This window comes from Haliotis cracherodii, unplaced genomic scaffold, assembly GCF_022045235.1.
Source record: "Haliotis cracherodii isolate W230 unplaced genomic scaffold, xgHalCrac1.p SCAF_1, whole genome shotgun sequence".
Taxonomy (NCBI): domain Eukaryota; kingdom Metazoa; phylum Mollusca; class Gastropoda; order Lepetellida; family Haliotidae; genus Haliotis; species Haliotis cracherodii.
In genome coordinates, this window is record NW_027266264.1 from 31507331 (window position 1) to 31530958 (window position 23628).

The following is a 23628-nucleotide window of genomic DNA, read 5'->3' on the forward strand; positions in this document are numbered from 1 at the left end:
GTAGAAGTTACAATGTGTTGTGGCCATTATGCCGGCCTACATGCGAATAGAAGAAGTTACAAATAGGTTGTGGCCATTATGCCTGCCTACAAACGAATAGTCGAAGTTACAAATATGTTGTGGACATTATGCATGCCTACAAACGAATAGTCGAAGTTACAAATTTGTTGTGACCATTTTGCATGCCTACAAACGAATAGTAGAAGTTGCAAATATGTTGTTGCCATTATGCATGCCTACAAGCGAATAGTAGAACTTACAATGTGTTGTGGCCATTATGCCGGCCTACAGACGAATAGTAGAAGTTACAAATGTGTTATGGCCATATTGCATGCCCACAAACGATTAGTAGAAGTTACAGTGTTTTTTTAAATATCGTCTTTACAAGCATAAACTACTGTTGTAAATACGGCAAATTTACAAGCATGAACACTTGTTGTTAATATGGAATATTCACTAGCATTAACAGTAGGCAAGGTGAATACCTCCCGAAAGGTCAGACCAATACGACCAGTATGATGCTAATCTGCTTAGGCAATTGCGTGAGACTATCAAGGCTAAACGTCGTCATAAGCATGATGATGACGTCATTTCTGCTGTGGAGACGTTTTACACCTCCAGGAGCAAGCCCTGTACACTAGTGGGATCCAAGTACGTGGACCTCATAGCTGATTATGTTGAAAAATAACCAACTCCTTCAACGCAGTCCATTACAGTTAGACTCAGGCCATGTCAGCCATCCCTTGGAGTCACACTTCACCCTCAGTTAAGAACTTAATGCAGTTTCATTGACTTCAGGCATACAGTCCAATTCCGTTACCTCCATCTCGTTTAACTCGAATAATTGTTAAATACATCATAAATATGTCTTTCGGCACATTCTTAAGCATGGGTACATATTTCTAATGTGTTGTGGCCTTACAAACCAACCACACGAGGAAACAGAAAGCATGCAGAACTCAATTCTGTTTTCATTTGTTATTGATATTATTCCATGACTGATTACATGTTTGCAAACAATGTATTGAGATATGAGGAATGACAATAGATAGATATGACGGATAACGAATATCATGTCTCATTTCTCAGTTTGGCAGAAAGCAGGACAATAAAATGAGGAAGATAATTTAGGAATGTCATCTTCTTTATTATGAGGAACACAACGTTTTGGGGTATATACTTAGGAGTAAGTATACAATCCGAAACGTTGTGTTCCTCATAATAAAGAAGTTGACATTCATAAATTTTCTTCCTCATGTGTATCACTTCTAAATATCTTTCAAGGACTTGAGACAATATAACGTCCGCTAAAACAAAATCTCTCTTATTATTTCCCTAAGGAAATTATTCATAATGTTTATATCAACAATGTTGTTTTGACAGTGGGTTTCTCTGTCCCCCTCTGGCAAAGACACCAACAGGAGTGCCCTAATCGTGTCTAAGTAAAGCACATTGCCGACTATACTGTTACCTCATCGTCATGCAGATCCGAGACGTGAATCAGACTAAATGTAGTAGCTGTATGATGTATTGCCTCATAGAAATATGCTATAGCATTTGAATCAAATTTACTCATACATCAACGTAAATGTGATTAAATGTAGTCTTACAGTTATGTAAAGGTATGTAAACTATGAAATAAATGTATGTAAAATTGTGTAAATTTACATTTACATTTACCCAAAGGAATGTTAATTTACACATAAATGTACGAAAATGTATGTAAATGTAGATCTTAATGTATGTATAAGCATGTAAATCTTATATAAATGTAGGTAACGGATAAATGTTGCCATGGTAATTGATATCCTCCCTGTTGATCTATGTGCGTGTACAGGTGCTAGTACCCGTCCCTTGTTCCTCTTTAATATAGTGTTTATCTTCAAGCTTCAGCGATCACCTTGACTTCTCGCCTCACGCATGTGCATGCACGGTAAACTACCGCTATTGCATTAAAGGCCTAGTGCTCGACAACGGTCTCCGAGTTTGACATATGCTTCATTTGACCTTAGGTATAAGGCTGTGTCTACAGAACTTGTTTTGTTAATGCAATATTAATAGAGACAAATTCGTGATGCTTTTATTGTTATTTGTAGATAACAAATATGTAGAACGTCACAAAACTTTGGAAAGTGAGTGCTAATCAAGCAGTAGATTATCCCACCCGATTTATGTATTAGTCTCTCTGCTTCAAAGCAATATGAATATGAGACTGACATATTACGTCTCCTCGGGAAATAGTAATAATTATTTATTTCCCTGATTGAATGTCAGATTTTACTCATTATCTTTCCTAATCTCTGTATATCACATGCGTTTATGTTGGTCAGAATGATCACTTTCCCTATGTAGTGACCTACTAGTACGTAGCGTTTGTACTGGTTTTTTTATGGGAATTCATTAGTTTTATGTTGTTACTGGTAGATTACTCAGAAGAATGGAATTAATACCACGTGGTTTCTCAAAAACTCAAAGGATTAACTTCATTTTTTCCAATCTCAGGAAACAATCAAGAATTTGATGTGTCCATGCTGTACACCACTATCCCACAAACGTAAGGACATTTCGTGGTGAACTTAGATATATCTGATATGGAACGTCTGAGAATGAAAATCAAGTGTACACTGATCCATTAACTAAAATTAATATAGCGCCTCTTAATGAATGGAATCTGGCGCCTTACAGGCAGCTTGGGAAGCATACTCCCCTGGGGGCTGAGAATGAAAATCAAGTGTACACTGATTCATAACTAAAACTAATATAGCGCCACTTAGGGAATGGGATCTGGCGCCTCACGAAAGGACTTGTTATTTTGGTATCAATGCTGGACTTCCTCATATGTACATGTGAAAATTAGGTCTAGAGCATATAGGCAAGAAGTAGACATGCTCGTGGACACAGATATTATCCACAGTATCGTATGATAAGAAGGATAGCTCCAGCTATTTCAGGTACAATAGACCATGTTCATTGTACAAAATTTCAAAGATCTTTATCCTACACTTGCTCCTTTGAATAGGGTAACAGCATTAAAGGTCTTAGTAAATGTTTTAAAGTTTTATGGTAAGCATATGGAGGACATTTCCATATTTGACGTATAAGTGACCAAATTATGTCCGATGCATTTCCATATGTCCGCATGCTTGTTCAGGTGAACACTTGACTTGCTTTTGCATGTGTTTGTGACGGGTGCCACCGGTAGGGCAGAATAAGCTCACATTTTTGCTATTGTTGATAGTGATTTATAATCATAATGCTTATGATATAGTCGGAATTAGTAGAGATATATTTTGATTATGATTGGGTGGTTTCGCTTATATTTACTAACAGTCTGTGGTTGTGAGAGAGGGGTAGTAACTTTCCCATACGTTGGCTTGTCTTCCTCTTAATACAGAATACACTAGCTCTGCTTTCGCTCTTAATTGAAATATGTTATCCTGTCTTTCCCTTTATATTGAACTACTTTTATTTTAGCTGAGCTGTTTATTGACATAATATTATTTTGACTTGTCTTTCTCTTTATATTGGAATACATTAGCATTCCTTTCCCTGTTTAAGGATATACATCTTCCCGAGGCAAGTGAGTTAACTGACTATAAAAGCCCAGTTTCCACCCTTGCCGAACTAGGCTGGTATTATGGAGTTACATTTTGGCTGGACTAACGAGTCTATGCATAGTCCAATCAAAATCGTGCACTGAAATGAAGTGTCATGCAGATTTCGGTCGACTGCAGGATTTGCAAAGCATGTGCACCGCTAACTCGTTGTCAACAGATATTTTCTAAATCTTTTCATGCTTTTTATCAAGGTGCTCACGTGATTTGATGCACTTCGCGATGTAAGACTCGTTTTATCACAATATAGATCTTGATTATCAATCAGATCGTCTTGAAGTGATACGAGAGGTTGAATCTGATTTGTCAATAGGAGAGGCATAGAAAGGACACAACTCGTAATAGCCACTGGTGGCGCTACGATTGAGCCCAGGAATTCCAGCCTAGTTCGGCAAAGGTGGAAACTGGACTTTTAAAGTCAGTTAACTCTCTTGCCTCGGGAAGATGAAGGATATATAGTAGTTGTTTTTTCCCTTTATATGGAAATACATTTAATTTAACATTACTTTCCCTTTGTATGGGAATACATTTAATTTAACATTACTTTCCTTTTGTATGGGAATACATGATTACTTATACACTTTCGCTGTACTGGGACATGTAGCAGCTTGTCTTTCCCAATATGGGCTTACATTCGTATTTCTTTCTCCCTATGAGGCCAATACCTTAGCATTTACTTTCCCTTTTTCGTGGAGACACTAGTACTACAGAGAGGCGTAATGAGATAATTTTTCTTTGACTTCTTTGAAAATAATGTTTTATTCACAACCAATGCTTTAAGTAGTATGCGACCTTTAATGTTGGGGAGCAGATAAGGGGGTGCTTTTGTTGAAGGGATCCCTCCTCACGACAGATAGACCAACTGTACTATATGATTAGATCTACACAAGAGGCCTTTGTAAGTAACAATAAACACATAATCACTAGCTAGAGATAATTGATATGACTGTCGAAAACAGTTGTAGCAAATCAGGACACTTGAAGACTGTATCGCGGAGTGGTTTGGAGGTTTCAAACAGTTCCTTAGTAAAGGGCGTTGGGAATGGTGTGAGTTATAACGTTACTACTTGTTTTCTGAGTGTACGGACTGACAGAGGACTCTCACTAACACAACGATCCTGGTTCTTCGCTCATAATGGATTTGAAGAATATCTTGATAACTTGGTTGTGTCTCTGTTTCCACGCTTCTCAAGGAAAAGTACAATTTGAAGATCTTTTCCAATTCGGAGTCACCTCTTTTGAAGATGTCGTTGATATGAAAGCTGAACGTTTCGAAAAGCTTGAGAAAAACGTCTCTCTGCATCGTTGCAAGTACGCATGCGTAGACAACACTTCCTGCCATGGGGCTGTCTTCAGTGAGATCAACTCTGACGGGTGTTTCCCGACAAACTGCACCCACTTCTACTCCCGGGGATTGCACGGGGAATGTCATCTCCTCACATTTAAAGACGATGCTGACGTAATTGACTTTGCTGAGGAACTTACGGGGAAAAGGCGTAATTATTTCTTGAACCTTCGTAAGTACTAACGTACCTGATGTTCGTCAGATGTATTAATTTGATTGTATTAAATGTATAATACATTTCTGCTACGGGTTGATTGACAAGTTGAAACACATACATTTGGAAGTTAACACAGAATTCGGTACATACAGAAATAAATTGCGAAATAAGTAAATAACCACACAAGATAATAACAAGTTAGATCTGATAATTATATTGCAAAACACAGGATTAGGTTTACAACCGAAAAGGACAATACAATGGGGCAAATATGTGACAGCAAATATGAGACCCTGTAAATAAGTGAAGTCACGAATGACCAGAATTAGGGAACAATGAAAGCAGGCCGAAAAGTCAGTGTTTTCAGATAAATACCCCGTCCCCACTGACCAAGTCGCAAGTCAGATCGTTGAAGGCCTCGAATCTCGTCTCGCTGTTATATAGGTACAGCCTGCCTTCTCGAAAATGTTACCTCGCAAAACTGCTCGAATAATGTAGCCTATCATAGTGTCGATACAAAAGGCGGATAATAAATGGAGTCTAGTAACAACGACCCTTGACATTTTACGAAGGCTTGAATCTGCTGCCTCAAACAGAAATATACTTAATCCATCTACTGTCACATAACAATTGTCAAAATCAGAAATCAGAACATAACGACGTCCAAATAACCTTAAAAGTTTGAAATTACCTTCTTCTCTGATAGGTTCATGATAACCCCTACCATTTATTTCTAAACCTAGATTCTTCATATTTCAGCTATAATTCATGTAGAAAATAGCCTTCTGACTGATCATTAATGAGTTGATGACAACTCCGATATTCTGTTACACTTCAGCCACTATGTGTCGTCCGATACCTATACCCCAGAAGAAGATGGAGCGGGGATTCACAGCCCCCGAAGTGTACAACGTCGCCCGTGACAAGGAGAACAACGCCTGCTACATTTTCAAATACCGCTGTCGCCACAACTCCACTGCTGTCGGTGGCAACGTTGAAGCCAGGTGTTGTGACAACGGCAGCCGAACTCCCGTCACTCTCCAATGCCAAGGTGACGTACACGTGTGAGGAGTTGATCACTGGCTGTCTATGTACATCTGACATCTTTTTTATGGATAAACCGTTATTTGTTTAGTTTTATTATTTTTTACGTTATTGAATTCAATATATGATTCAATTATGGTAGGTCTAATATCTTATTGCAGTTGTTTCATTTCAACAAGAAATTACTCAGTGACGTCACTTAATTTATATCTTTATGTATTATGTTTAGATGATATTAATAACGTTTGTAGCCAAATGTTTACAACTCTAACATCTTGGCGTTTCAGAAAACAAGCAAGCATGACAACTCCGTTCAACAGGCAACGAAAACGTAGCATCTTCGATCTGGATATAGAATGTATTAAGGGTTCGAGTTCGTTTGATTAACAAATGTGGGGAAACAGATTTAAACTTATAAAAATATTTTTTCAGTTAATAAAGAAACCATCCTTTGGTCCTATTTCGTTGGGTTTTTTTTTTAATTTAATCATTGATCACCCACCGCGGAATGATTTCATCTATTACTTTATGATTTGTGGGTTTATATCTAAATAACAAAACAAAGAAAAATATTTCCTTAATCATAAGAAATATCTACTGAAAGCAGAGTCTTTCGTATGATTCCGACTAAATGTCCGGGGCCAAGAAAGCAAACACCTAAGTTTGATGGTGGCTACAAGAAACAATAAATGGTTGGTTATTCCATGGGGTTTGTATTTAATATGGGTATCATAATTGTGTAGACCTTACTTTTACAGTATTTCGGTGACTGTTTTCAGTCTAGTTTTGATCACGTTTGTAATTTTTTAGTCCACGTGTATCCAGTGTTTTTCCCGGCAGTTTATATCATAAGCATGACATTGTGTTTCTGAATCACTAGCAACTGGTGATGATACACTTTGCAATGTCAAGCCAACTGGTCACATGAAGAGACACGAGAACAAATCGTAGAAGTCAAAATAGGAATGTCATCAGACATCATTTTTGTCACTGGGAACTCATTTTGTTTAATGTTCCCCCATCGAAGTATTTTAAAGCGGCCTGAGGCCTTGAATGTTGTATCTTTCATCGAACAACTTTTGACCAAGGGTCGTATAACGCTCTTTGCAATATTCGTAGAAAAAGGAGTGAGTGAATGAGTATGGTTTTACGCCGCTTTTAGCAATATTCCAGCAATATCACGGCGGGCGACACCAGAAGTGGGCTTCACACATTGTACCCATGTCGGGAATCGAACCCGGGTCTTCGGCGTGACGAGCAAACGCTTTAACCACTAGGCAACCCGACCGTCCCCGTAGAAAAAGGATGCTCGACTGTACCTCAAAATGGGGACACCAAAGACTCGAGCTGCCGGAATATAAAGCGAAGGTTGGAATTGGAAAACTGGAGAAATCCTCTGAAGCCATGAAGCAAAACGGTTATCGCTTGAGTCAGAGTACAATTTGTGGAATGAGGCCCAGTGTCCTTGTCTTAAGTACAAACAACAAGTTTCGTTTAATATACAAACAGCTTGAAAGTTGACAACCCATTTTATTCAGCAATATTAGGTTTGACACGTGAAAACAGTTCACATTATTCAATGAACAAAACAGTAACGTTAACAGACAATACACGGATATATATTCAGAAAGATATCGTATTAATCCTCTAAAGTCTTAGATCATATATTCCCTGTTCATATACTCCAAACATGCCCATGGCTCTAAATTCCCGTCCCGTCTTGAACGAAATAAAGGTTTCCATCCTCCAAATCACCCCGTGTTAGGATGTGACGTCAACAAGCTCTGGCAACAAACTATGGCTTAAAAGAATGACTTTGTTTATTTATGAATGTGAATATATTGACCAGGTTCGTCCTCATGCCTGATGAAAGATCTCGTTACCATAACGGTAAATAAAAATGCCACTAATACCTTGGGAAACACTTGGTCACGTTTAAATAGTTAATCAGAGGTTTCAAATAAAACCATTCAGTTAAAACGTATTAACATCTGCGCTACTTTTTGTTTTGTGGAGGCTCGCTGTGTTTACAGCTGAAACAACAATATGATAATGTATGTTTCATTTTCTTTATTGCAATCAAATCTATAGGTAACATAGCTCAATACTTCAACGCATCTCCCAACTTGCTGAACACATTACCAGTTCAGTCTAACGACGTTGTTTTATGAAAATGTCTTATGGTGACAGAGGCGCTATTTACATTTTACATTCGTTTACAAGACCAAATTTACATATCTATCCAGAAAACAAATGCGTTGCTAAAATTGAGGAGTTGTCTCCCGTAGTTTGCCGGGACGCGCTGGTTGCGGATTCTCAGCCCCATTTCACTGCACCTGTCCGACGTAAATGCACAGTTAACACATTCTGCTAATTACATGGATAGATAGATAGATAGATAGATAGATAGATAGATAGATAGATAGATAGATAGATAGATGGATGGATGGATGGATGGATGGATGGATGGATGGATGGATGGATAGATAACACTGACACACATAAGACCACTGAACAGTCTTCTTAAAGCAAACTTTACCCAAACCTGAAACACTTTAGCGATAAAATCGCAGATACAATTTGTTTGATAATTCAAAATATGCCAAAACGCTTATAATTCAGAATTACCGTATACAGAGATGTATAATAATTTTCAGTTTCCCACACCTAACATCGCCAGAAGTGTGGCTATCTGTGCCCACATGTAGGAAGTGATAGGTTCGCCGCTACTCTGAGCGCTGGTCTGCGTTGTGGCGACGCACTCTGTGACGACCAGCTGCACAGTTGCTTTCCAGGGCGAGATGAGTTGAGGAGATCCGTTGTCACGGCAACCCACCTCAACAGGTGTTGTCACCCCCACAGACACATTGGATAGGATTGTCACTGTACCAGCGGCGTCGACCTGAAGCAGTAAGTTAGTGGGTGGGTGGGTTAGTGAGTGGGTGGGTGGGTGAGATGGTGAGTTGGTGAGTGAGTACATGGGTATGGTGACACGGTTGTCAGCAGTTCATTTTATTACGTCGTGAGTGTAAGAGGTCACGTGATCGCGTATCTTCATACTCAGTCGGCGTAGGACGATGCTCATAATATCCACCACTGGTTTGTGGGACTCCATTTATCAACAGGCCTCTGTGATAAGGTCCTGCTCGCTGACTTGGTTAATGCATGTCATCGTATCCCAATTGCTTGGATCGATGCCATGATGTCAATCACTGGATTGTCTGGTCCAGACTCGATTATGTACAGACCGCCGTCATATAGCTGGAATATTGCTGAGTGCGGCGTTAAACAACACATATTTGGATACACTTTCCTCGAGTAGCCGATTAGTCAAGTCTGAACTGTTCCATGGTGGGGCAAGAAAGGTGTGTATCTACTTTTTGAAGGAAAGTGTATCCAAATCTGTATTTATGCTCTAATTTGTATTGAGCACTCTCTTCTGCAATTGGATCATACTTGTGTATATTACACACACACACACACACACACACACACACACACACACACACACACACACACACACACACACAAAAGTATAATGCAAACATTTTCATTAAAAAAAGTAAACAGTCGACACTGACATGAGGGTACTCACTGTTATGCTGTCCATGCTGACGACGTCATAGATGATGACGTTATTTGGACTACTTATGTCCTTGTCTGTGGCTTTAAGGGACCCCAGAACCTTCCCCGGGGGGTCACATTCAGAAACAGTATAACTGTAGACCGTTTGGTCGAATATCGGACGGTTGTCGTTGATATCCGCGACGGTAATAGTAACAAATATCTCCTCAGAAAGACCACCTTTTGTATCAGATACTTTTAACGTTAAATTCGCCACAGGCCCAAGCGTTTCAACGTCATACGTGACGACAGAAATTAAGTCCCCACCAGGAGTGAATGACCACATGTTCACATCAGCAGCGGCAATTATCACCCTGCCAAAGGTGAAGTCATCTTGATCCACTATTGACAGCCCCGGACTGAGATAGATCTGAAGTGAATTGAAACAAAATAGACATGCATTTACCCAAAGTCATGTATCCTTAGAACATGCTTTTGATATAATACAAGTAATTTTGTTTGTTTGTTGTTTAAAGCCGCACTCAGCAATATTTCAGCTATATGACGGCGGTCTGTAAATAATTGAGTCTGGACCAGACAATCCAGTGATTGACATCATGAGCATCGGTCCACGCAATTGGGATACGATGACATGCATCAACCAAGTCAGTGCGCCAGACCACCCGTTCCCGGTAGTCGCCTCTTACGACAAGCATAGTCGTAATTTTACGGCAAGCATGGGTTGCTGAAGCCTATTCTTAACCGGATCCTCTAAAAGTAAGAGCAGAGGAAAAAAACGTTTGGGTTTCATGTCTGCCAACAAGTGAAAGCCAGGTCCGTGTGACGTCAACAGTAGTGTCCCTTGTTGTGATTGGTTGGAATCTTTCCAAAATGGGCATCAAACCTAACTCACTCACTCACTCACTCGCACAGACACTCATGTTCCGCCATGATGTAACTGAAATACTGTTCAAACCAACTCATTCTGTGATCCTGAGTGGTCGAGTATGTCTCACGCCACATTTAGCAATATACCAGCCATATCACGGCGGAGGAATATCAGAAGTGGGTTTCACACATTGTAGCCATTTGGCAAAACGAACCGGGCCTTTCGGCATGACGAACAAACGCTCTAACCTATCGACTTCCCCATCACCACCTATTACCTTTAGTCGGAACCCCAACACAGTTATTATTATCGGCTCATATGTGGCTTCCTAATGGTCCTTACCAAAATACCGTCAATTCTTGAAAATAGTTCGTTTTTTTGTTGTTGTTTAACGCCGCACTCGGCAATATTACAGCTATATGACGGCGGTCTGTAGTAATCGAGTCTGGACCAGACAATTCAATGATTGACAACATGAACATAGATCCACGCAATTGGGATCGATGACATGCATCAACCAAGTCAGCTAGCCTGACCATCCGATCCCGTTAGTCGCCTCTCACGACAAGCATGGTCGCCTTTTACGGCAAGCATGGATAGCTGAAGAACTATTCTACCCCGGATCTTCGCGGGTCGAAAATAGTTAGTGAGCGAGTGAGTGAATGAGTGAGTGAGTATGGTTTTACACCGCTTTTAGCAATATTCCAGCAATATCACGGCGGGGGATACCAGAAATAGGCTTCACACATTGTACCCATGTCAGGACTCGAACCCGGGTCTTCCGCGCGACGAGCGAACACTTTAACCACTAGGCTACCCGACCTCCTCTCTTGATAATATGAACACATGGGATAAAATAATAGCATCCATAAAACCCGGGTTAGATTTCCTATATGTGTTAAGCCCATGTCTGGTTTTCCCCGACGTGATTCTGATGGAATGTTGCTGAATACGGCGTAAAACCATACTCATTCACTTACTGAGATACTTCCATACGAATACCTAATTCCACAGACTTTCACACGGCAGTACTTACACTGGTTGGCAATGGACACTAAATTTTAGAGCGTTGTGTCTCTCTACTATCCCCCGCCACGAAGTGGGGCGGGGTATATAGGTATGGAGATCGTCCGTCCGGTTCTTAAAGGGGACATACTTTCTCAAAAACTATAGTCAGAGAAATGAAATTATACACGCTGATGTTACTCGTCCTGATCTCAAATGAAAATTGGTGTCGTAAATTCTTTTTTTACAGAGTTATTGCCCTTGCCCTTTGTTTTTCAACTTAGTGCATACTGCGGGAATGGGGACAAGCTTTCTCAGAAACTACTGAAGTTACATGAATCAAAGTTTGCATGCTTATCTAGACTTGTCAAGACTGAGTTCGGAAATTGGTCCCGTCATTTATTTTTAAAGAGATATGGCCCTTGCTCCGTGTTTTTCAACTTAGTACATACTGTGTGAAATGGGAACAAGTTTTCTCAGAAACTACTGAACGTAGCTTATCTAAGTGATACCTCTTTCCAGAGAAGGTGCCTTTTGTGTGTATTAATTTCACAGTTAATATTTTTTTTCTGATGACATAAAGCGGTCCAAGTGCCTATCTCTTCTTAAGGCTTCATAAGACTCTTTTTTATAATAACTGTTTATATTCACTACTATATGAACAAACATAATGCAAATGTGCCCCAGGGTGCCCCATAGTGATAACGCTGTTTTCTTGTTCAGACTTCCCCTACCGTCTTCCTGAGCCAATTAATTGTTACAACTGATTCCAGCATTGGTTATCAACATTAAATGGCGAACGTACGAATGATCCTTCAGTCTGTGTGTGTACCACACTCGTGGGGGTCACTTTCGGGGGGTCGTTCTTGTCCCGCAGGTGCACGTGCAGGTAGTACTCTGTAGATGCGCAGTAGGTGTTGGACACAACCAGGGTGATGTTCGGGTCCCGGTTCGCGGCGTCCTCGAAGTCCAAGGGAGCAGCAACTTGTAGTATCCGTCCCGCTACACAGATAGAACATACATTGACAAGCTTGATCAATGAGTGAGCCAGTGATCTTGATGTGGGAGGAAAGCCCCAAATGACGCATGTCTCAAACATTTACGACTTTGGTGAAACCCACGAGTAAAGGTACGGTGCAGACAAACCTAGGAGCAGAAGCCCAGGATTCGAACCCATGGTCATAGGTGTCTTGTATTCCTACGGGAAGCAACTGTGCACAGCGAATGTCGTAGACTGCCCGGGTCTATGAGATGACCACACTATAAAGCTATGTCCTAGCTGATAGGTAAAGTATTCTGGTTGGTGAACGATGGAACCCTTTACAGAGGACCCCTTTAATCCGGAAAGCCTGCTATCCGGCACGGAACATATGCATTGGGGGCCTCATGTCAAAGGATATTAGTCATTTACATAGACATATTTTGACAAAATGGATGTTTCCGGAAAAGCAGCGTTCAGACATGATTACTTCCTAACAAACCGTTTGTCCGTTTATCCGTAGCGATTTCACTGGGAACCGAACAGGGATTGCAGTCATTTCTGACATGATTAAGTTGCGTTAAAAGTCCATACCGAGATCGTCAGAAACAAAAATGAAATTTCTACTGGGGAATTTGAACGACACGTACAAAACTCTAATTTGAAATGAAAGGATTATATTTGATTAATGTAGCAGTATTGAAGCCATTATGATGACGTCAAACTATTTATGTTGTATATGATTCAGGAATGAACAGGTTATACTGTACGTGCATTTTAAACAAGTATGCAAAAGAATGATATTTAATAATATATCAACCATAACATAGTTCAAGTCGAACAAATCACTCGAATCTGTTACTTCCGGAAGCAGAACCAACAGATTGGAGTACCTTCTCCATTACGTATTGTTTAATTTAACATTGTTAATTGTTAAATATACATATACCAAATTATTAAAAAAACATATGGCGTTTAATGTACGTAATATGCATGTCCTAGAACCGTGAGTGGGTATGGATTCGCGCCGCTTCCAAACATATCACGGCGGGGTCACCAGAAATGGTCTTCACACATTGTATCAATGTGGGAATTGAACCCGGATCTAAGGCGTGACGAGCAAACGCTTTAACCTCTGGGATACCCAACCGTCCCTGCTGTACTGGAGTCAACTATATATACTGAAACGGCGTGACATTTCTAAATTGATATCGAGAGTCGAGTGAAAATACTGCACAAGCGTGCTTCCTGTATGATTGACATCGAGATAAGCAATACTTCGAGATATCGAGATTCAAGTGAATATACTACATATGCGTGCTTAATATACATGTATGATTGACTTCCAGATGAGAAGAATTTCGAATTATCCAGTCGCATGAATATACTACATATTTGCGCTTCTCGTACGACTGACTTCGACATAAACACTATTTCGAGATATCCAGAGTCGATTATATACTGTACCGGACACTGTAAACAAGGGGCTGGAGGTTGAGGGTAGGACATTGGAAATGCTCAACACTGGCGCAGGTATTAGGACGGGGAGAGAATAAATCGCGGTTCCAACTGCAACATCCTCGTCGATGTAGACGTCCTGGTTCAGGCCGGTGATAGCTGGTGATGTATGGTGATCTGAAACAGGAATGTTTGTACATTATACTTCGAATGTAACCATGTTTTCATGTAACGCACTCCCAACGTTATTAACGTTACGTTAGTCTGGAATTACGGATAACTCGAACATTGTCGATATATCTAAGGATGTAACAGTTACTAAATATACTATACAAAGTTTCACTATTATGATGCGAATGCCGACGTACTTGTAATTGGACATGTAATTATCACAGGACCAACGGGCGCCGTTGTGCCGTCGGTGACGGTGACGTAAAAGTCAACAGTGTTGTAACAGTAGCTGTCGGCGGGCTTCTTTGCGTAGATTGCTCCGGTACCTACAAATAGGACCATTTATACATCATGGTAAGCTCGAACGTTGTCAAACGGCTCTAGGGATGTTTAGAACAATAACTCAGTCCTTTATTCGACTGTGCTCTGTCTATAAGAAAACACTGCATCATGATTAACCACACTCTGAGAGAGACTAAATCACGCACTTGTCTGTATGTCAAAGATGTCGTTGACGGGATCCGACACCATGCTGTAGGAAAGGGTGTCACCATCGACGTCGGCGGCGTTGAGGGAATTATACACAATGGCGTTGGCCGGGGTTGTAATGGCGTTTATTGTCAAACAGGCATCTTAAAAAAAGTAAGACGGAAAGGAGAAAATGGTTATTCTTTGGTTTCACAATCACATAAAGTTGGTACAATAAAACAGAATCACAGAATAATTATCCCAATAAGAACGCCGGAATTCGATTTATCCTTCCGACGTTCCAGAATCCCCTTATCGTGGATTGGAAACCCTGATTTGTCTTGCCAATCTCCGTGGTCTAATGGTAGAGCGTCCGCCCGGAGAGCGGAGGATCCGGGGTTCGATCCCCAGCCGCGTCATACCAAAAGACGTTAAAAGATGGTACTTGTTGTTACCCTGTCTGGCGCTCGGCATTAAGGGGCTAAAACAAGGACTGGTCGGCTCGGAGTCAGTATACTGTGTCTGAGTGGGGTATTCATGTAAAACTGCGGCATGGTATCTCAGTGTGCTAGCACTATATATCGGCATCAGTCCGGACTAGTACAAGCAGCCACACACACGCATATATACACGACTGCGTTTGTGGGTTCTACTGATTCTCAGTGATCCATTCATATAAGTTTCCCCCATATTCACCGCCCAATGGAATCTGTTTCGTCGGATAATCGAGACTGGTAGTTGACGTTTTATATTTTCATAAAAGTGGCAAACGCCAAGACCTGCATCACTTCGGGATTTCGTCCTACATTAAGCTGACATATGATGTTTCTGTGTGTACAATGATGTCAAACCAAAGTCACTCACTCACTCCTAAACAAGAATGTTGTGTTTGTTTGTTGTTTAACGCCGCACTCAGTATTATTCCAGCTGTATGACGGCGATCTGTAAATAATCGAGTCTGGGCCAGACAATCAAGTGACTGACATCATGAGCAAGAATGAGTGAGTTGAGTATTAGTATTAGTATTAGTATTATGTCAGCAATATCGAGGCAATCGGACACCTGTCGGAAGCTATGATCAGGAGTTTTCGGCGTGATGGCGAACATATTAGAAAATGTGCCACCCAAACTCTCCAAACTAAGGTTGAACAAACCAAACATCCCTTTATATATTAGTCACACATATAAGGATCGTTGATATTTCTACAAATGCCATGTTATGGTACGTATAATATTTCCATCGTTTTGCAAACAGACTTTCTCATTTACCATTAGCGATTTAACGTGCGCTTTCCGACATTATGTGTATTTCGAACACGCTGACCTTCTTGTTAATGAATGGCCTTTGTATTCGGTAGTAGTCTCATTAAAATCCGACCTGCGTTAAAATCTGACACATCCGCCATGGTCGCCTCGGGTGAACCCTGAACCAACATTGACCGTCCTATTTATATGAAGGGTTATGTGGTCTCTCTAGAATGTTTCGGCTTGCGATTTAGCAAAGGAAAACCCACACAGAAGACAAATAATCCGCCAGTGGTAGTTTAAGGTTTAGTTGTCAGCATGTATACACTATCCTCATCAATATAAAAGTGTCTTTATTATGTTCCGGAACTGTTCTGAATGTTTCACTTAAAATAAAAACAGGCTGACGCCTTTTCAAACACCTAACGCAGCTGCCTCTATGACAAATTAGACCCATGGTCAGAATAGGTCTTCAGCAACCCATGTTTGCCATATAAGGCGACTATGCTTTTTGTAAGAGGCGACTAACGGAATCGGGTGGTCAGGCTTGCAGACTTGGTTGATGCAAGTCATCGTATCCCAATTGCGTGGATCGATGCTCATGATATCAATCACTGATCCTTGAGCTGAGGACATCCTATTACAAGTCCTGTCAGAACTAGGAGACTATGCTTGTCGTAAGAGACGACTAACGGGGTCAGACGATCAGGCTCGCTGACTTGGTTGATGCATGACATCGATCCCAATTGCGTGGATCGATGCTCATGATATCAATCACTGGATTGTCTGTTCAAGACTCGATAATTTACAGACCGCCGTCATATAGCTGGAATATTGCTGAGTGCGACGTTAAACAAGAAACAAACAAATAAACTGTCACATTACGAGTCTGCTCACTTCGTATCTGCACCCCGCCTTTTTCGAACCCACCCAGGTAGGTATTAAAGTAGTGTAGAGTAAGCGTAAGCATATAGGACGACGTTGTCTGGAAGACGCACCTGGTACGGGCTGGGTAAACTGCGGGGCTGAGTTGGCTATGATCCTCAGATCCACGTCGCCTTGAGCGGATTCTGTGCCATCAGTGCACACGAGCGTAACGATGTATCGCTGCGCCTGTGCGTAAATCAGTGCTTCCGGTGGAGTACTCAGGAAGTTCCGGTGGTAGATAATGCAATAGTCTGTGGAAGAGAGAACATTAAAGATATTCTTGTAGCTGCGTGTTTGCAGTCAGCAACACCTCAGGGTTTTTAACAGAATGTGGCTTCAATGCTAGTTAGTGAGTTAGAGAGTTGGGTTTAACGCGGCTTTTAACATTATTCCAGTTATATCAAGGCGTGTCAGCTTAATGTGGGAGGAAAGCCCGAAATGATGCAGGTCTCAGACGTTATTTTTGAGCGTTAAGTGTCTGGTGAGTTGTTCGCCGTAGATGTAGCTGAGCAACGCAGATAAAAGCAATGGTCGAACAATCACATCCAAAACTTCACTCACTTGTTCATAAAATGGACTTATCCGACATTGCCGAGGTAGGATGCTATTCAGGGAGTCATCATTATTAAATTTAACTATTTTCAAATGTTTTACATTTTATCAACATCCTTAAAGAGGCTGACAGTGTATATAATGTTGATATCTCAACATTCAAATGATGCTGACAATCAAATAAACTATCACATGAACGCTCGCACGCACGCACGCACGCGCGGAAACACACCGGCCACAACCACATCACAACGAAAAACGACAACAAAACACCTCAAGACACAGAGATACTACTCACACAGACAGGCACACACAAGGACACATACACACGGGCACATGCATACACATACACGCACGCACAGAGAGACACACCACACACACATGCAGACACACACACAGACATCACAAACACAGACAGGACACATACACACGCCACACACACACACGCACACACACGCACGCACGCACGCACGCACACACACACACACATACGCACACACATGGTCACTGGCTTAGTCCATCAACCATTCCTCCACCATATTTTTAAATGTTCAATTTAATGTTAGTGGATTTAACTTTTCGATGCTTTTCTCTATGTTCAGTTTGGAATCCTTGAAGGAAGATTAATTGTCGCCTTCTCTCCCTTATAAAGACAAGCGCGATCAGGCGTCCAAGTGGATTCTATAAATAGGTTTGTGCTCTCGCATAGTTTACACGTGAATTCTATAGATCGTTTCCAAATGTGACAATTGTATTACAGAAGGTTCCATGACGCTGACATCCATCAACTTACCACTGGTCGGGCTGACTTGTCTGGCGGTGAAACACGAGGTGCACTGGGTGCCGACACCCTGGGCCACGGTGACGCTGAGGATGCTGACGCTGATGGTGGAGCTGTGCAGACATGGGACACACGTCACGATGAAATTGTCCGGCGCGCTCTCGGCTAGGTTCTTAGTGGTGAGAGGAGCGATGCTCGGAGGGACCTGGAACGGAAGTCAAAGACTTTTTCAAAAGCGACAAAAAACATATGCAAAAATTCAAACAGTTTGTATGTTGCGTTTGAAATCTTAAATCTAGGCTTTGAAATATGTTTCCTATTTGGTCAGAGTTGGATTTACCATCTTAACTGCAAGGTAATGACAAAAGTATACACGCTGTATTGGGATATCAGTTTTTAAAGGGTAGCATTGGTTATAAGTAACACGTGGTTTTATGTCGCGTATACTAACTCCGAGCCGACCAGTCTTTATCCCTGTCGGGCCCCAGGCAGGGTAACAACACGTATCATCTTTTAACGACTTTAAGTATGATGCGGACAAGATAAAACCGCCGAGCCGCCGAACCACCGACCTTCTCTGTCCACTACATTGTACCTCACGGAGCTAGTTGGTCCGTTAGTTATAGGAATTTCAGAAATTGCATTAGCCTTATTGACCACAGTGCAGTGTGTTATTGCTTTGCTCCAAAGTAGTTCAGAGAATTTCTTCTTAAGTTATATTTGTCTATAATTACGTGGTGATAAGAGCCCTTTGGACCACTGGAAATGGTAAAAAGTAAAGTTGCTGAAGTATTGTTTTGAAAGGTACTGGACATTTTCAGGTGACAGACAACTAGCCTGTGTACCATTTCGATCAGTTCGATCATTTCGAACATTTCGAGCAAGTTTTAGACTTTTGACATGATAAAGTTAACCAGTGTACGACTCCTAAGCAAATCAGCTCGCACCAAAGTCTTGCTCATGTCCAAATATTAGGAACCAACGCTTCCTGAAAATATAATAGCCTGATACACACATTTCAGTTTTATGTATAATTTTGATGTTTTAAGTCCGAGAAAAGCAAAATATCTAATCTTCACTCATTTAAGGATGAGACTTAAAGCTTAAAGTAAAAGTATGATGAATGTGATGGCATTGTCATACCATTGTTTCTGTATGACCAACATGATCTTAGGATACAGACACAGAATGCATTTCAACTCTATTCTCTCTACACAAACAAAATGGAAAATACCCTGTCAGTGTACTCGTCAGAAAGAAATAAGGCTAGTTGTCAGCCATTTGTTCATTTCAATAATTGCGTGTAGGGACTTATAATGACACTAAATATACTGAACCAAATTAAAAACTTCACAATCCTAAAATTTTAACATTTTGACCAGTTATCATTGTTGGCCCTTATTGTGTATTTAAACAGTAATGGCCACGTATTGTCTTCAGACAACACCCGTTTTTGTGCAGGTGAATAGATCAAAATCATGTGCACAGCACTATAGTGGCAAAAGTGTTTTTTCACGTGCAACTGCTCACATGGCCATAATACCGCACGTGTTTTCAGGCATACTTGTTAGCAGTCATTAAAAAAAAAGAAAAACACAAGAAAACAAAACTTAAGTCTTTACGGCCATTTGTCATGCCACGCCTTTTAAATGTGCAACGTGAACGTGCCATCGGCATGTTGCAGACGGGAACGTCCGTAGCTGAAGTCGCAAGGACGATGGGTTGTAGTAGACGGACTGTTTATGATTTATAGACGCTTCTACAGCAAACGGGTACCACCGCTGATCGCCCTCGGCCAGGTCGACCACGTGTGACGTCACATGCAGAGGATTGTCAGATTGTCTTACGTCACCTCCGTAACCGATTTTTGAAGGCTACATCAACCAGAAATGAACTGTTTTGGGGTAGACTGAGTGCGCAAACTGTTCGCAACCGTCTGAGAACTGCTCACCTTCAAGCACGACGGCCATACTGCGGGCCGATTCTGACACAATTACACAGACGTCTACGTCAATTGTTGGCACAGCGACGCTTACGATGGACTCAGAGGAATTGGAATCAAGTCGTCGTCAGTGATGAATCCCGATTTAATCTTCGATTTGCTTATGGTAGGGCGAGGGTGTGGAGGCGCCGTCATGAACGTTACGCCCAGTGTTGTGTACAGGAAGTTGACAGAATCCGAGGCGGAAGTGTCATGGTGTGGGGTACTTTCTGTGGCAATGCACGTTCCAGGCTTCTTGTCATCCGTGGCAACCTCAACGCTGCTGCTTACCACGACCAGGCACTGGCACCAGAACTTCTGCCTTTTATGGCAGTACATGGACCCGGTTTGATCTTCCAACACGACAATGCCAGACAAGGAATTTTGACAAGGAATTTCCTTCAGCATTCGGGAGTCAACGTCATGGACTGGCCGTCAAGGTTTCCCGACCTCAATCCCATCGAATACATCTCGGATGCTCTTGGCAGAAGTCTGCGCACTCTGCAGAACCAACCACAGAATTTGCAAGATCTTGGCACCATTTTGCAGCAACAATGGCGTCGTCTTCCCAATCATGTCTTCACAAGCATCACAAGGCCCATGCGGAGGCGTTGTGTGGCAGTTGTCAACGCACATGGTGGCCATACACGCCACTAAACTTGTGTGCCATCAGATTCTCGTGCTTGGGACTTATGTTTAAACTGTTGATGTTATTACCGAATACCGTAGGTGCTTGGAACAAATTATGGTTACCACCGTTAATTAAAATCCTTCTTTGGACATTAATGATTAAAAATTACCTTCTCTGATACAATTGTCCGTTATATATCATATATGGGATTACTTATAAAAATGTGAAGTTTTTAATTTGACTCAGTATACATAGGTATACATAGAAACTTTCAGAAAGCCTTTTTCTAATACTTGACCAAGATCAAGTCTTGACCCAATCAGGTTTTCATAAGAGATATCAACAGCACAATCATAATAAATCACGTTGGACCACCGACCTGCTCATATTTAGATATCATTTGAAATTCTAAAATGGAAAATATCATGTCAGTGTACACGTCAGAAGGAAAAAAAGGCTAGTTGTCAGCCATTTGTACATAACTGATAAGTTTCCCGCAGCTAAAAAACTGACATTTCTAAATGCCCAATTTCAATGAGGCCCCTTATCACCCTCATCCCTTGTTATTCCTAACAGGTGCTGCCAACATGTCTGCGATTTATTGAAATGCACAATGACATAAAGGGCCTCCTTGTCGACATCCCCTAAATATGCCAGTGCGTGCGTGCGTGCGTGCGTGCGTGCGTGCGTGCGTGCGTGCGTGCGTGCGTGTTGTTTAACGCAATATTCCAGCTATATGACGGCTGCCTGTATATAATCGAGTCTGTACCGGAGAGTCCGGTGATCGACAATCCACCCCGTCGGGGTACGTCGACGCGCCATCAAACAAGTCCCCTTTCCACAAAATCGCCTTACAGAAAGGAGTAAATGCTGATGTTATGGGATATGAGAGACTTCTTTGTTGGTAGGGTTATTTCAGAACGTAGGTACGTCGTTCATGGGCTGGTGGGAACGGGTGGTTAGAGGTGTATGTTTCTCCTTAGTGTTCTGCCAGGATATAGTAATCGTCGGTCCGAATCCTAGTTTGACTGTATCATTATCCGTTGTTCGGAAATACACCATGCTGCGTCTGGAAGTGGTAAGACCGCCTCCGTGGTCTAGTGGTGGAGCGTCCGCCCGGAGAGCGGAAGTTCCGGGGTTCGATCCCCGGCCACGTCATACCAAAAGACGTTAAAAGATGGTACTTGTTGTTACCCTGTCTGGCGCTCGGCATCAAGGGGTTCAAACAAGGACTGGTCGGCTGGGAGTCAGTATATTGTGTCGGTGTGGGGCACGGTATCTGGGTGGGCTAGCATTTAAATCGGCATCAGTCACTGGAGCAGTACAAGCAGACACACACACACACACACACACACACACACGTGTATGCATGTCGCTACATAAGTGCAATAATCTTTCACGTGACATTAAACCCCATTAATATTTCACCTCACCTGGAAGTGGTAAACGAATAAAACTGCATCGCTTTGGGTTTTGTATCGAACTGTACAAATGTCATACTGAAACGACATCCCTAAACCTAATTAATTCCCTACTATAGCTCTAACATATGACTACTGCAAGGTAAAAGTCACAAAAGTGTAAAAGCAATATAGCACATGTCCACACGATTTCTGCAATTTAAACATATATATGATTTTTAAAAAGTTGAAGTGAGTTAACATTAATATGACCCTAATATTGGTTAAAATATACCAGCGATAGATAAATCAAAACCTTTACCAATTGTAAAAGCCATTTAAAGCTAGTAAATGAAGCTATGTCACAGTCAGCATTGCGTATGTATTAATGATGTTTGTACACTAGAATGTACTATACGTACCTGTAAAGAAGGTGCAAGCAAACAAAAAAGCGATACGACAGCCAAACGTTGAAGTTCCATGATAATTCCAGGTCAAGAACACTTTCCCGTTTAAAGCTCACATCATTCGGTGACTACTCTGCTTAGTGTAATGCGCATCGCGGGAGTAGCAAATCTTGAAATGTACACACGTGTATTGATAGTCATGGCACACGGTGTCAATAGCCGTCAATTATGACCGTGACTCTGCCAGTGTCATTCTGCTATCGATGAATTAAGATGACAAGCATATCTATACAACCATTCTGTTACAGTATTTGCAAAGGAGAAACGACCATTCATTGTTGATGTTTTGTCACTCGGAATTGACAAACACAACAAAGAAATTGACACCGATTATGTACATTTCAACCATAAATCACATTAAAGTGAATCGTGTTGGTGTAAGTAGAAAGTGACACAATGTTATACCTGGCACTGAAATGTACTTTCTTACTGGGTATTGGGTATTTGACGTCATTGTATTGGGGAATACAGGTTAGGGGTGAAGTCGATCAAGGATATCCTTTGATGCGAGTGCGCTAAGGCTTTCTGAACAACGCCGCAGTGATGTGGGTATGCAATGGTATGAGAGCAGGGTTAACAGTGTATGTTTTATAGTGTTTACTGTTTTGAAATTACTTTTGGTGTGTGAGAATTTATGCTCTGACTTGAAGAATGGTTATTATGACGTTTCTGTCATAAACTTGCCTTTCTTGTGGCTCCAATGGATAAAAAAAAAAAAAAATGCCATTGGAATATTTTTACACATAAAAACTTATGGGATTTTTTTTAGATATTGATCAACATACAAATATAATGCTTAGGAGTATCATCGACATATACTCATTCTACGTTATTGTGATTATTAAAAATATGATTATAAACATTTAAGTGACCGTTTAATAACAACTTTTTATGAACTTGTACGAAGATATATCCGCCTTGAATGCCTTTTGAGGAATAATACAACAAGT

At 41.2% G+C, this 23628-nt stretch overlaps 2 protein-coding genes across 2 annotated transcripts; one reads left to right on the top strand and one right to left on the bottom strand.

The window, feature by feature from the left end:
• Positions 1-4749: 4749 nt before the first annotated feature.
• LOC139463521 (uncharacterized) lies at positions 4750-6527 on the top strand. Its single transcript, XM_071244794.1, has 3 exons — positions 4750-5131; positions 5955-6167; positions 6448-6527. The coding sequence occupies exons 1-3, from the start codon at positions 4750-4752 to the stop codon at positions 6462-6464; spliced, it is 612 nt and encodes a 203-aa protein (XP_071100895.1). The 3' UTR covers positions 6465-6527.
• A 1230-nt stretch (positions 6528-7757) lies between these two features.
• Positions 7758-22761, bottom strand: LOC139463533 (protocadherin beta-2-like). Its single transcript, XM_071244806.1, has 10 exons — positions 22634-22761; positions 18212-18404; positions 16938-17117; positions 14715-14858; positions 14424-14552; positions 14065-14232; positions 12424-12620; positions 9756-10154; positions 8828-9062; positions 7758-8496 (listed from the first exon to the last, which is right to left on the bottom strand). Exons 1-10 carry the CDS (start codon positions 22691-22693, stop codon positions 8477-8479), a joined length of 1725 nt encoding a protein of 574 aa, XP_071100907.1. The 5' UTR covers positions 22694-22761; the 3' UTR covers positions 7758-8476.
• Between the last annotated feature and the right edge of the window lie 867 nt (positions 22762-23628).

Bases quoted from the DNA above. Each gene is read 5' to 3' on its own strand.
- LOC139463533 (XM_071244806.1), bottom strand. From the start codon at position 22,693: ATGGAACTTCAACGTTTGGCTGTCGTATCGCTTTTTTGTTTGCTTGCA. The intron at 14,553-14,714 runs GTGCGTGATTTA...TCCTATTTGTAG, and splicing joins CATCTTTGACATACAGACAA to GTACCGGAGCAATCTACGCA. The intron at 9,063-9,755 runs GTGAGTACCCTC...TTACTGCTTCAG, and splicing joins TCAGCATGGACAGCATAACA to GTCGACGCCGCTGGTACAGT.
- LOC139463521 (XM_071244794.1), top strand. From the start codon at position 4,750: ATGGATTTGAAGAATATCTTGATAACTTGGTTGTGTCTCTGTTTCCAC. The intron at 5,132-5,954 runs GTAAGTACTAAC...GTTACACTTCAG, and splicing joins TAATTATTTCTTGAACCTTC to CCACTATGTGTCGTCCGATA.